The 14,759-nt window shown below is 36.3% G+C and overlaps 1 protein-coding gene across 1 annotated transcript in view; it reads right to left on the bottom strand.

The window, feature by feature from the left end:
• RERE (arginine-glutamic acid dipeptide (RE) repeats) overlaps nt 1-14,759 on the bottom strand; it is a 613,476-nt gene that overhangs the window by 179,229 nt on the left and 419,488 nt on the right. The window contains exons 9-10 of the mRNA XM_006885779.1: nt 14,035-14,159; nt 12,808-12,907 (exon numbers count right to left, since the gene is read on the bottom strand). Of these exons, the coding sequence (XP_006885841.1) occupies nt 12,808-12,907; nt 14,035-14,159 (225 nt within the window). The remainder of the gene's footprint in view (nt 1-12,807; nt 12,908-14,034; nt 14,160-14,759) is intronic.

Here is a 14,759-nt window from a genome sequence, read left to right as displayed (position 1 = left end):
AATCAACTTGGATTATCCAAGTATCCTTCAGTTCACATGTTAAGGCCCTTATCAAAAAGAAGTTTCATATAGAGACTGATTAAAAAAAAAAAAAAAAAAAAAGACAATGGTACACTGAAGACAAAATGAAGATAGAGACATGTAGCAATAAGCCAAGAAATGTCAAAAGCCACCAGAAGCTAGAGAAAGCAGAGAACGGTCTTTCCTCACAAAGCCAGAAAAGAGCAGGGTCCACCAACACCATAATTTCAAATTCCTAGCTTTTTGGATAAATTTATGTTGTTTACCCCACCAATTCTGTAGTAATTTATTACAGCAGCACCAGGTTAGTAATAAATCAACCTTCAAATTTTGAGGGTAAAATTATTTAGAAGAGTTATGAGAAAGTCTGTGAGACATGAATTCTGAGGCTTCAAGTATAAGAAATATGTATGCTCAGACAAGTATTTTAAAATATAGTATCTTAGGGTACCTTTTAGAACTTATCTTTTATTCAACTTAGTAATATTTTATTTTTTAAAAACCAAATTGTTACAAATTTTAACTATGAATCTTATTTAAAATGATAGCCTAATTTTAATTTGTTAAACTAATTAGATTTAGTAGGAATTTAATCATGTTTACTGCTGAATAAATGAATTATTTTACTGAAGTCTCTTCAATATAAAAAGACTACAGGTTTTATCCTAATTTGCTAATGTACTTATGACGAGTTTCTTAATTTAATAAGTGAACATTCTTTCAGTAAACAAGAAAGGAGTTGTACACAGTGGTTTAAAAGTCTGGCTGCTGAGTGAAAGGACGGCAGTTTAAATTTACTAGGGAGGAAGATAAAAGGAAGATGTGCAAAAATCCATGGAGCAGCACTGCTCTGTCCTATAGGGTCACTATGAACCTAAATGGACATGACTGAGATTAGTAGCGAACAAAGTAATAGCTGAGTTACATTTAATAAAGTCCCTGCTGAGGCATGAGAGAAATGATAGAAATGCAAGGACAGGCCACAGCATGAAGGATTTCTAACTGAATAAGCAACAAATCCCCAAGACTGTTGACTCACAGACCTTTCAAGAAGACTGCAATAAGACATTGGCTTCAATTTTAATCTTCATTTGCATTTGAAATTATTGTTGTTGTTGTTTTTGATTCCTGTCTAGTGGAGCACCAAACAACTCTATGAACAAAAGACGAAATGCCTTTCCATAACTGTCATTTCAACAAATTCACAGAGTTTCCAGAGGCATGTGGTTTAGGAAGTGGATGCCATTCCTGCTTCCCAATCTATTTTACAACTGGAAGCACCACCAAACACTTTCCACATTGGAAAGACATTCTGATATTTGATACCCCAATGGCACAAGGTTCAACATCACAGCAACCCAGGTTACTTCATACTGCACACTGACAAAGAGTGATGTATAAAGTGGAAGAGTGTTCCTCCAGATATAACAGCACTAGTTTCACTAGCAGTGGTTAAGTGTCATCAAGTTGAATACAACTAAGAGTAAGTTTTGAACAAAAGATCTAAACTCTGTTCTTTGACTAACATAATTTCTATACAGAACTCTGTTCTCTACATTTGAAGAGTTTAGAGAGTGTGTAGAGCTTAGAGAGTCTGTAGAGTTTCCAGAAGCATTTAGTACAACCACCTTGAATCCTGCTGTATCCTGTGCCAACTTTATTGTCTCTGACACACCTACCCTCATTATCCCAATCACTGAATCAATCTATCTCATCGAGAGTCCTTCTCTCTTGTGCTGTCCCTCCACCTTTCCAAGCATGATGTCTCTCTCCAAGGACTGGTCCCTCCTTGCAACATGCCCAATGTATGTCAGACAAAGCCTGAGAATCCTTGCCTCCAATGAAAATTCAAATATCCATTGTCTTGAGTTGATTCTGAATCATAGTAAATCTATAGGAAAAAGTAGATATGCTTAATAGGGTTTTCAAGGTTGCAAATCTTTATGAAAGCAGCTTCTCTCCTATTTCTCTTGAGAGGCTGGGGGGTTTGAACTGCCTGCCCTTCCAGTGACTGACAATGTTTTCACCTAGACCAAAGAGCTGTTGTCTTAACAGAGCAAGGGCACACTGGATGTTTCAAAATCAAGAGAGATGTTTGACAGATAGATCTGTCTCCTTTCTCCCTGAGCAAACCATTTCAGAGGCTGGCCTTTTTGAAAAATGTTGAGTGGAAGAGGACTCACCAACAGCTTGTGTTATGTAGATGACAAAACTTTGCTTGCTGAAAATGAGAAGAATTTGAAACATTTGTTGCAGAAGATCAAAGACTACTGCCTTCCGTATGGATAACATCTCAACATCAAGAAAACAGAAATCCTCCCATTGGGTCAACAGGCAACATCACGACGGTCAGAGAAATAACTGAGGTTGTCCAATATTTTACATGCTTAGATCCACAATTAACAGCCTTGATACCAGTAGTAAAGAAATCAAAAGATGTGTGGCACTGGCAAATCGGCTATCAAGGATCTCTCCAAGATGGGAAGGAGCAATGGTGTCAGTTTAAAGACTAAGGTGCATCCACATCAAGCCAAAACCTTTTTAAATTACGTGCTACACACCTGAAAGTTGGACTATAACAGAAAGTGACTATGATGACAGATGAAGAATCAATGCTTTTGAGATGTGGTACTGGAGAAAAGTACTGAATATAACATAAATAACCAAAAGAACAAACAAATATGTCTTGGAAAAAGTGAAATCAGGGGGGTCCTTGGAGGCAAGAATGGTGCAACTGAAACTCAGATATTTTAGCCATACTGTTAGGAAGAGATTCCTTAGAAAGGGATAACATGCATGGGACTACTGAGGGTCAGTGTAAAAGAGAAGGATTATAAAAAAGATGGGCTGACATAGTGTCAATATCAATGGTCTTAACTAAGGGCTGATGAAGATGGAACAGGATTTGGCAAGGTTCTGATTCATTGTTCACAGGATTGCTATATGTTATGATTGACTCATCAGCACCTAACAACAATAAGGAAAGTTAATCGCTAATAAAAATAAAAACTACTGAGTGTTGGCAGGCAGGGATGGGAGGGGAAGGAGATGGAACAGAGATTAGGGAATAGAAAGGTAAGGTGAAAGAATAGGGAGAGTACAGCAAGGTTTCAATAGGACATTGTAAATAATGACATTATATAATTGTAATTATTGTTAGAAAAAGGTATGAGTGTGTGAATAAAAAAGAAATGGGTAAATCACATCTCAGTTAATTTTTACATAAAATACAGGAAAATATGACTAAAACAGTTTGAGAAAGTGTCACGTGGAAAGGGAAGAAAGGGGCTTAATTCTGAAGGGCTGCATTAGAAGCAAGATAAATAAGACCGAGAGGAAGACTTACTTGATAAAATGATAAAACACGAAATAGTAAGTTAATGCTATGAAGTAATAGCTGCAGTAAGTTAATGAAGACTATATCAGAGATATAAATATAATACTTTAATATAAAGTGCTCTTTAATTACTCCATCCAGCTCTGAAAACTCTGGTTTCTATAATTTAGAGAGAAGAGTGTGAAATTCACTCTTAAATTTAACTTTAAATTTAATCTTCAATTTCTTAAATTTAGCCTAGACCTAAAAAGAACAAACTATTAATGTTACATTTAAAATATTCAATCTAAATAATAAAAAAATTAATCTATCACCCAAAGCCGACAAAGAAAAAGGAATAAATTGAGTTGGTGTGTCATTACTTAGTGAAGTTCTCAGTCCAAAGAGAGCCTTATAGGTAAGTTTTTAAACACTTTAGCAATTTTAGGAACAAATCTTCAAAGAATTTTTAATTGGTCAAACTACAGTAAAAGCTGACATCAATATATTATCAACCAGATATTCTGCAAAAAAGCTGGTGGTGAAGAAAGAAAACCTCAGCTGCACCAACTTGGCCTCTTTGTGCATTTCACATATGCTGTAATTAACAATGTAACATGCAATGTGCAGTAGAAGTCTGTTGTTAAATAAATAAAACACAAGCAAAGGTGCTTATCAAGACTGATTCATAGGAGGTATTGTTCTGAAATTTATAGGATTTCCATTTCAAGAAATCATACATACAGCATACCAACTTTTCCCATTACTTTTTTTTTTTTTTAAGAAATACAAAGAAAATTACTACTCTACCTTAACCTAACCCAGCAAATATTAACCATTTAATGTCAACTAATGTAGATGTAGAGCTCTGGTGGCCTAGTGGCAATAATCTACACTGTAACTCCGAAGGCACACGAGGCAACCAGCTGGACAATCCCTCTCCCATGCCATTAACTGCATCTGAAAACCCACCAGAGGGCTAGCTATGGGGTGATTCCAAAACAATGGTACACCACCACCACAAAAACAACAATGGAAATGGAAGGAGCTCTGATGCCTTAGTGGTTAAGAAGCTGTGTTGCAATAATAAAAGTCAAGCAGTTCAAATCCACCAGCATGAGAAGAATGGGCAATCTACTCCTGTGCAATGTACTGCCTCTACAAACCTGCTGAAAATTCAGCTATGAGTTGATTCTGACTCAATGGCACACATCACCACCACCACCACCACCACCATGTAAAAGCAGTGATGATTTAAAAAAAAAAAAAGACATTTTAATTAAAAAATGTGAGTGTGTAATGAATGTCAGGACAATATTGTTAGCAAGCTTCTGACAAACATTACAAAGACCCCAAACTTTATAAAAAGACTAATCTGGGAGATTAGAAGTATCCCACATTCTGCTAAATACTCAATTCATTGCAAAGTAAATCCACACCCAGGTGTTACTGTGGGTTCCACTTAAAGAGTATAGATGGAATATCTCTTGCAGAATTCTACAGATTTAACTTTTTAGAATGAGATAAAATATTTTTAAATTTTTTTTTATATTGGTTTGGCTGTCAAGTTTATATTCATTGTGTTTCATACTATCCTTCATTCACATTGTGTTTCATACAATTATTCCCATTTATTATGTTTTACACAATTTATCACCATTGAACTATAGCCATCTTAGCCTATCTTTCCAGATCTCTGCTGCATCTTGCCCATTTTCATTACCCACTCCTACCCTCCACCCATCAGATTGTGCAAACCTATAATATACCTCCTACTCATCTTCATCCATTTGCTCTCCTCCTCTCCCACTAGGATCCTCATGCACATTTTATTAGTTATCTATTTCCACAGTAATGGTCTTACGTATGAAGTATTTGTCCTTATGATACTGATTTAGTTCACTCAGCAATAATGCTCTCCAATCTCTCTCAAATTGTTAAGTAATTTTCAAAATCATTGCTCCTAGATGCTGCATAGTATTCCATGTGAATGTGCCACATTTTCTCAATCCTTTCAATTGTAGCTGGAAAGCTGGGCTGATTCCATGTTTTTGTGATCGTGAATAATGCTGCTATGAACTTTATGGTACAAATCTCTGCTTCTGTCTCAGTTCTAATTTCCTTGGGATATACTCCTATGCACCCAACTTGGGAAATCAGGGGGGCAGCAAATAAAACACCAAAGTAAAGAAGAAATAATATGGGTTTGACTATAAATCAGCAAAACAGAGAAAAAGAAATGAAACCACCAGTCAGCTACCTGAAAAGATTAACAACATTCACAAACTCAGATCAGACTTTCCAAGAGGCAACAGTTAGCAAGAGTAAAAATTCAATGGAGAACAGCATTGCAGACACTACAGACACTACTGAGAAGATAATACAGAAATATACTGAACTTTAGGACAATGTATTTGGCAATTTAGATTTTCTTATTTTTTTTCAGATTTAAATAATGACGTTGAATAAATTTCAAAAACTGACACCTGAAGAAATGCAGATTTGCAATAGGCCTAAGTCTATTTGGGGAAATGAGGAAAGAGAAGGATCTGGTAGCTTTACTAAGAATTCTATCAAATGTTTAAGTGGGAGGAAAAAACCCCAAAACTATTCCTATATAAATTCTTTAAGAAAACAGATTAGGATAAAATCTGTTCAAAATTTTTTTTCAGAGAAATACTATTCGGATACCTAAACCACAAAAACATACTACAAGAAAGACAACTACACATCAACATCGCAAACTGACTATAATTACATATAATGACCAAGCAGGATTAATCCTAGGAATCCCAAGTTAACATGATACATCTATCAATAGAATTCCCCATTAACAAAGTTAAGCATAGTAGCCATTAAGAAAAAGTAAACTCAATAATCATCGACAAGAAAAATCTCTGCAAATAAGGATATGGAAGGTATGATTTTTCAACTAAATGATATTTGCTGTTGTTTTGTACTATCAAATTTGAACCAACTTAGAACTGAGCCTGAGGACGTTTTCAGAGGGAGGGGATTGTCCAATCTTTCTCCCTTGGATCAGGTTCTAGATTCTTACTACGACCAAAAGCTGGTGCACAGAAGATAGCTAATTTCCTTCTGTGCGGTTTATAGCTTCTGATGACCCACTGGCCAAGAAGAGTTGGTTCCAACAAAAGGGAACATGTTGTTTTTATGTGCCAAAGAGTTGCCTATGACTTAAAGTGACCCTATGTACAACAGCTCTAAACCCTGCTCTATCTTGTGCCATTCTTACCATCTCCGACACACCTATCCCAATTACTCCAGTCACTGAATCAACCCATCTCATCAAGGGATCAAGGGTTTTCCTCTCTTGCGCTGTCCCTTCACCTTCCTAAGCATGACGTCCCTCTTCAAGGTCCCGCCTTGTAACATGTCCAGAGTATGTCAGACGAAGCTTCAGAATCCTCGTCTCCAAGGAGCAGCCTGGTCTCACCCTTTCTAGGATGAACCTGTTTGTTCTCCTACCAGTCCATGGTATACTCAATACTCTTTTCCAGCACCAAAGCGCAAAGGCATCCATTTTCCTTCTATCCTCCCTAATAATTGTCCAACTCTCTAACGCATAGCAAGGGAACAAAACAACAATAAAAGCTGAAGATTTTAAAAGATATAATACTCATGCAAACATTAATAAAGGGTAAGTGTGTGAAGAAAAAGGAGAAAAAAACACTTTGTCTCCTAAGTCAGAGTTAACTTAAAATATATTATAGACCTAAATGTAAGAACTAAAATTTCTAGAAGAAAGCATAGGAAAAAGATCCTTGCTGTCTTGAGGTAGTTGTTGTTGTTGATTGCCATCAAGTTAATGACTACTCATAGCCACCCTATGAACAAAAGACCTAAGGTAATAGAAAAGATTAAAATAAGAGGAAAAGTAATAATACATTGGATTTTAAACTACTAGGACACCAGAACACTTTTAAAATATTTTGCTCTTTGATAGGTATCATAACCTCTCCTCCTCTAAAAGACAAAAAGAAAATCTAGAAGCACTGGCAAAGTTGAACACTACGGCAAGTAATCAATGTCAGAGAGAATGTAACGAGACAGGAACTCTTATACACTGTTGGTGGGATTGTAAGATGGTACAATCACTCTGGAAGGCAGTCTGCCATTTCCTTATTAAGCTGAACACAGACATTCCATACCCCAAGGAAATGATAACTGAGGCACAAATGGAGACTTGTACACCACCAATGTTCTTATCAGTGCCATTCACCATTGCAAGAACATGGAAACAGCCCAGGTGTCCAACCACAATTGAATGGATTAAGAAACTATGGTACATTCACATGAACTATGCAGCATGCAGGAGTAATTTTGTAAATCACTACCTAACTTGTGAAGGACTGGAGAGTATTATGCTATGTGAAATAACTCAGTGCCGTAAGGGCAAATACTGTTTAAGACCATTACTGTACAAATAGGAAGTAGTAAAACATGTATGAGGATTGGGGGGGAGGACAAAAGGGAGAGGATGGGGGTGAAATCATGGGATCACATGGCTTGATGGGTTGGGAAGGTTAAGGGGGGTGCAATGTAAATGAACTTTGTAGGCAAACCAGTGTAAATTTGTTTGGTTTTTTTTTTTAAATGCAAGAAATAATGTATGCTGGGGAAAAAAAAAAGAATAAAAACACTTTTAATGCAAAAAAATAACAATAAAAAAAACCCAGATAATAAATCTTACACCCACAGATGGCCAGAAAGCAAGTCTTTAGGGAGTAACACTACTAACCCAAAGCCCAAGCTTCTCCAGCATTTCTAATCCACCAGAAACTCTGGGCGATGAAGTTGGGCAATCTTTTCCTCAGCAGTTAATAGCTCTGGAAACTCACTGGGGTTTCTGAGTTGATACCAATTTTATGGCAATGACTTTGGCATTTATCATACACACACAGTTCTAAAGGCATGTATCAAGTCTTATGGTTCCTAGAACAAAGTTATATCTCTAGATTTATTTTTCATAAATTTATGACTTAGGTATTTTAGTAAACTTCTGATGTTACTTGCTGCAGCATCCCAATCTCTCTCAAGAATGTTTTTTGTTATTTTGTATATATTCATAAACATGTATTTTATACATGTGTAACAGCTTGTTTGGATTCTCACAATGTAAAGCAATCTAGCCTTCAGTGTTTGACCTGAAATTTCTTAAAGATATAAATAATATATGGAAGACAGGTAAATAAAGGATACTTTATCTTAAAAAAAATGCGAGAAATATAAAAAGGAGAGAAAAAATAAGAATCCATAGTATGGGGAAAATTTTTCATAATATCAAAGGACATGTATCCAGAACTTAAAAAGAATTCTCACAAAAAATTTTAGGAAGACGCTGAAATCCATTTGTAAAATTGAGTAAAAGATTTAAACTGAAAATCAACTTAAAAAGATGTAACACTGTCAAGGAGAGAAGCTAACTGGGGGTGGGGGTGGGGGGGGTGGGCAGGGAGAAAAATGCAACAATGAATTAATGGAATTCCAAAATCTCTGTAGATGTCCACTGAAATTAATAATAATAAAAAAAAGTGGTAAAAGAAAAAAGATGTAACACTGGACAAAGTGGAAAAAGAGCATGTGAAAAGGTGTTCAACTTCATAGAAAATGAAAATTAAAACCTGAATGAAATACAACGAAATATACATTTGTTGTTAGTTGCTAATGAACTGATCTTAAGTCATTGTCATAATCATTTTATTCCTAAGTCGTGTTGCAGCTATTATATAAATTCATCTAAGTAGGGTCTCATCCTCTTTTTCACTGACCCTTTACACTTTTAATCACGATCAGGGACCAATATGTCATAATGGTTCATGTGCCTTCTTTCAAGACAAATTCATAGCAACAATAAATCCTCTTACAGTAATAACTAGACATTTTAACTTTCAATAACATACAGAAAATCTAGACATTTAATATAATTGTTGTTTCTTAGGCTGCTATGAGTCATAGTCCATTTGATGGTACCAAACAATCATTAGTTAGTAGTTTATTTTTTAAAACAAATTTTCTATTTTGCCATTTAAAACTCATTTAAAATTTAAACAGAAAATCATTGAACTGTTTATTTTCTTTTTCCTATTTCTATTTGTACTGGCACAGTACACTGAGTTATGCTGTGAACCCAAAGGCAGTACGTCCCTGATGGTTCAAAAAACGAGCTGCTCCACAAAAGAATGACTGGTATTCTCCTGTATGACTCAAAATCTCTGAAAACCCACAGGAGGGTCAGCTGAGAGTCGGTTCTGATTTGATGGCAATGAGTTTGAGGATTTTGTTATTTCGCTCTTGGAAAAAGGAAATAGATCCTAACCACAGACGGATTTTTTTTTTTAAATTGATAAATTACTAACTTTATTTCAACTCTATAGTATAAAAAGAGAAAATAAGCATGTTCATGCAATAATGTATATCTCTCTTTTTTTTAGTTTATTACTTAACACTGTTCAAATCTTTCAATGCTCCAAGGAAGGAAATAATACACATTAACTTTTCATAAGACTCTTTACTTCACATTTCATGAAGGTGAGTGTTTGCCTGCAATTCTCTTGGAGTCATACAACCATGAAGTACAAACATTCAACAGCTACTAAACTTTTCCATTCACACCAGAATAAGCACACATAAGAGTCCCACAGTAGTGAAGGGAACCATGGCTGCATATTCCAAGAACTAACATGGGTCAACCCTAGGCAGGATGAACTTTCAAATCACAGAAAATGACACAAAATGAAAACTTAAAACATTTAAAACAAAAAATCCTCTGGAAATTCTAAGGAAAACTTGACAAGGAGGTTGCCACAAAGGACCCAGAAATGTGTTCTACAGATCCTTAGAAAATTTGGAATAATAAAGGGAATTGTACAGCATGGAGTCAGAACACACTGATAGCTGATCTTCAAATAAGTGGGTTTTCAGAGGCAGTAAAATCACAAGGGAGGAAATTGTCCAAAAGCTGGTGAAAACCACCAAAAGCTGGTGGTACCTTTGATATGGTAGCAAAGCTCCTTGTTACGAGGCCACCAGAGTTCCTGAATAAAGGGAATATTGGTGTTCTTTGTTGCTGTTAGGTGCCCTAGAGTCTACCATGACTCACAGTGACTCCATGAACAACGGATTTGAACCCTGTCCTATCCCATGCCATCCTCTCAATTTCTGACATACTCAAACCCATTCCTTCAGTCACCCTGTCAACCCCCTTGGTCAAGAGTTTTCCTTTCTTTCACTGTTCTTCTACCTTTCCACGCATTCCTTCTCCAAAGAATAACCCCTCCTAGCAACAAGCTCAAAGTATGTGAGATGAATCTTCATCATCATATAAATTGAGGAAAGGGGTAAAAACTTTAAATTAGACTGACTTTTAAATTTAAATGACAAAGGAAAAATCTTCCTTACTTTGGATCTTTGAATATTCACATACGTTTAAAAGGATTCTGAATTCATTATTATTCATACCTATGATTTTTGTCTATAGTGTCACCACTTGGGGTTTTGTTTCCTTATTTGTAAAGTTATAGCTAAGGCCTTTTCCAACACTATCATACAATCATATAAAAGATGTTAAAGACAGTAGAGTCAGACAGGTGGAAAATTAGGCAAATATATATTATGAAAGGGTTGAAAGAACATTCATTTATTTAGAACATAGTATATTTTCATAAAATTATTCAACTTCCAAGAATAGAATAGACAAGAAACCGTGTATATATAAAAGATAATTAGACCAGGAAAAATATTTCAGCCATGTCATTAAGAGCTCTATAAAGGTACCTTAAAAAAATACCAAACAGAAGAAAGATCATGGAATTGAGAGCTATTTCTTCTCTCTGCTATGAACTATCTGGAATGCTAATACTTAAACAGCTGGTATTTTTGAGGTTTGGATTTTCATCTACTTAGCTATAGTGACCCCTCAAGAAAAAACAGGATATTGAAATTAATTCTGTTAAACATCACAAGAGTTGCTCAGTCTCAGGCCCAATATATTTTTTTTACCATTTCTTCAGAGCTGAAGATTTCCCATTGACAGACAATTAGAGAGAAAGTAATCCATGTAACTTTAAAATACGTTGTTGTTGTTGTTGTTGTTATGTGCCTTCGATTCACCTGTGGCTCATAGCAGCCCCTGTATACAATAGCCCGAAACCCTGCTCTATCCTATGCCAACTTTATTGTCTCCGACACACCTTTTCCATTACCCCAGCCACTGAATCAATCCATCTCATAAAGGGTCTTCCTCTCCTGCACTGTCACTCCACCCTCCCAAGCATGACATCCCTCTCCAAGGACTGGTCCCTCTTTGCAACATGTCCAAAGTATGTCAGATGAAGCTTCAGAATCCTTGCCTCTAAGGAGCAGCCTGTCTTCCCCCTCTCCAGGACAAACTTGTTAGTTCTCCCAGTTATCCTAGATTCATACTTTGATGGCATAAATTCTAAGGCCAAAAGGAAGTTTTGATCTTGAAACCATGAAAAACACCACAATTTTAATAATCATATCGTTTTGTAGCATTCTCAAAGTGTTGTCATACTGAGCTGCTGTATGTGTTAAGGGCTTTGCGCCAAGACTAAATATAGTGGTAGGAAAACAACAAGCTCTAGAGAGGTAATTTGCTTTATAAAAAATTTTTCTAGAGACTGTTACTTTTTCAATGTATTTTGTTTTATAATTTGAAAAATCCCATCATTTACATGGTTCCAAAGCCCAATCTATAAAAAGCAAGTATGTTCAAGAAATTCATTGCCTTAAGGTGGAACAGACTCATAGCTGACCGTTCTGAGGGTTTTTGAAGGTGGTAAATCACACAGGAAGAAACTGGCAACCTTTTTCCTTGGAGCCACTGGGGGATTCAAACTTCCAGAGAAGTATCTCCTTTGGGTTAGCTTTGCAACTCTCTACAGACTACATCACCAGAGTCCTTGCTCATCCACACACTAAGACACAATGATGATAAAAGTTAATGTATGGCTTCTGGATTTAAATTTTGCTTGTATGACCTTGGATTGTGACTTAATCTCACTAAATTTATTTCCTCATCTCTAAAATGGTGATAATAATAGAACCTACTTCAGAGGAGCATTGTGAAGATTAAATAAGATCATCTGTGCACAGCATTCGGCTTGGTGAGAACTCAATAAATATTCACCACTATTATTAGAACCTCATTTGAAACTCATGACAAACTTGCCATCCAGATAGGCAATTCAGACAGATGAGGAACTGAGTCACCCCACCATGAGGTGCCCCATAACTGGCCAGAGGTTAGGAAGCTCTATGACCAAGACCCAGGTCCATCTTTCAATTCTAGCACCATTAGCATGGTCCTTAAATCTGGAGATTCCAGCCTACTTCACATGACCTGCTCATGATGCATTTGCTACAATAAGCACAGAGGACAAGTGAACTTTCCTCCTGCCCAGGAAGACAGATAGCAAGAGGCTTACTGTGTTCAGTGCATTGAGAGTGGTGTCATCCCGAGATGCTGCAACACAGCCATCTTCTGTGGAGCCCCCATCACACATTCCAGCAAATGCAGCCATGCTCCTTCAGAAAAGGAATGAAAAACTTCAGTACACAGGTTTTAACTCCAAACTGTTAGAGGACATTTAAAGCACTGCCGAAATGTCGTTACTATCTATATTAAGCAGGGTTTCCCAGTTGTGCCTCTGCTGTCGTCCTCTCCCCTAGAGGCAGGGTTCAGAGATGTACATGAGGCATTATGAATCACAGTGACTTGACAGCACGCATCAACCATCACCACACACACACACACACACACACACACACACACACTTCTCTGTAAGTAATCTTTTAATCACTGAGAAGGTGAAACGTTATTTTTAAAAGGTCAGGGTCATTTGAATTATTTTTTCCCATGTTTAATTAATAGTATTATAATTTTAGATTGGAACAGGTGAATAAGCCACAACTATTTACATTAAAAGTAGGCTAACTTTTGAAAGAAAAGTTCAATCACATGAAATTAAATTCTCTGAAATGTGACAATTATTCTCACATTACATCTTATCTACCTGGGAGTGAATTATAAGTCAAGAGATTAAGAAAATCCATAGAAGCTGTTTGCTGTACTTGAACAATACATCTCGCCCCTACTATATGCCACCACACATGCACTGCTGGCCAAGACTGCCCAGAGCCACTATGGAGGGTTAGTGAATTCTACTTCACAGATTTATCTTAGTACACATTGTGGAAGCTCAGCTGAGTTAATACTAGAAATTACTAGAGTCTAATGGTTTCTCTGCTGCTCTATAAAAGAACAGGTTTAAACATCTCACTTATAGCTTAGTAGCAGAGTAGAGAGATAACCTGAAATCTGCAATCAGATTTTAAAGTGGCCTGAATGATCAATTATTCAAGTGGATGAAATTGGTTGTAACTGTGTCCATGGTGTTTTCTGTCTGATGAAGAATTCCATAACTTGATGTGAAGTAACAGACAATAATAAGTGATTCTAGAAAAAAATTAATTCATGTTGAACAATTTTTATCTAGTAAGATGGTTCAGAGATCTAGCAATAGAGTGTATAACAAAATTAATACACAAAAATCCACAGTATATAAGTAACTATCTGGGGAAGAAGTTCATTGCCTACAGCTTACTAATCAATACAGAAGGTGCTGTTCAGAAAGGAGGATAAGAAAGATTACCTCGCTGCCCTCAAGTACATAAGGAGGTCACAGTCATTCACTCCTGGCATCCAAACCAGCTCCTCATGTTGAGTAACAGTGTCACCATCTGGAGAAGGAAACGGTTGCAAATCTGGAAGTTTGGCCTATAAAACAAGGATGAAGAAGTCACAATCAATGCACACAGAAAAGTTTAACTCAAATACCATGGCTTCCTGAACCTTTCTTTAAATGCCAGAGGAAATACAGAATAAACTCTGAGTCACTGTCAACTGGCCTGGATCACATTCAGGTTCATTCCACCAGAGGAGATTGCCCAATAGATTGCCTAATCTCTCAATCAGCAGCAGACAGTGTTGAAGTGAAACAACTGGGAACATGACCCAAAGAGTGAAACAGAAATAAAAATGTTAAATGGAAAACATTTAAAAGGGTTTGGAGACAAATTAAAAAAAAGAGATAAACACACATTTCCAATGTAAAACATTAAGAAATAAAAGATGTAAATTTCATCTAACAATATTTGCTGAAAGGTTATATGAACTCTCCCCTACCAGATGAATGCTACTTTTAAGAGTGAATTAATAATATAATCTAAGGCCAACATTAAAAAGAGATTTTGGAGAAATAGTTTTAAATACTTAAATTAAAAAAACAGTTGATCCCAAAAGCCTGTGGTTCGAATCCACCAGATGCTCCACTGGAGAAGGAGGGACAATCTGGCCGGATCCAATTTGACAGTACAT

The sequence above is a fragment of the Elephantulus edwardii genome, unplaced genomic scaffold, assembly GCF_000299155.1.
Source record: "Elephantulus edwardii isolate Elephantulus edwardi_28Jun2011 unplaced genomic scaffold, EleEdw1.0 scaffold00045, whole genome shotgun sequence".
NCBI classification, from domain to species: domain Eukaryota; kingdom Metazoa; phylum Chordata; class Mammalia; order Macroscelidea; family Macroscelididae; genus Elephantulus; species Elephantulus edwardii.
The sequence above is the reverse complement of the archived record's forward strand: the minus strand, read 5'-3'. Positions and strand labels throughout refer to the sequence as shown.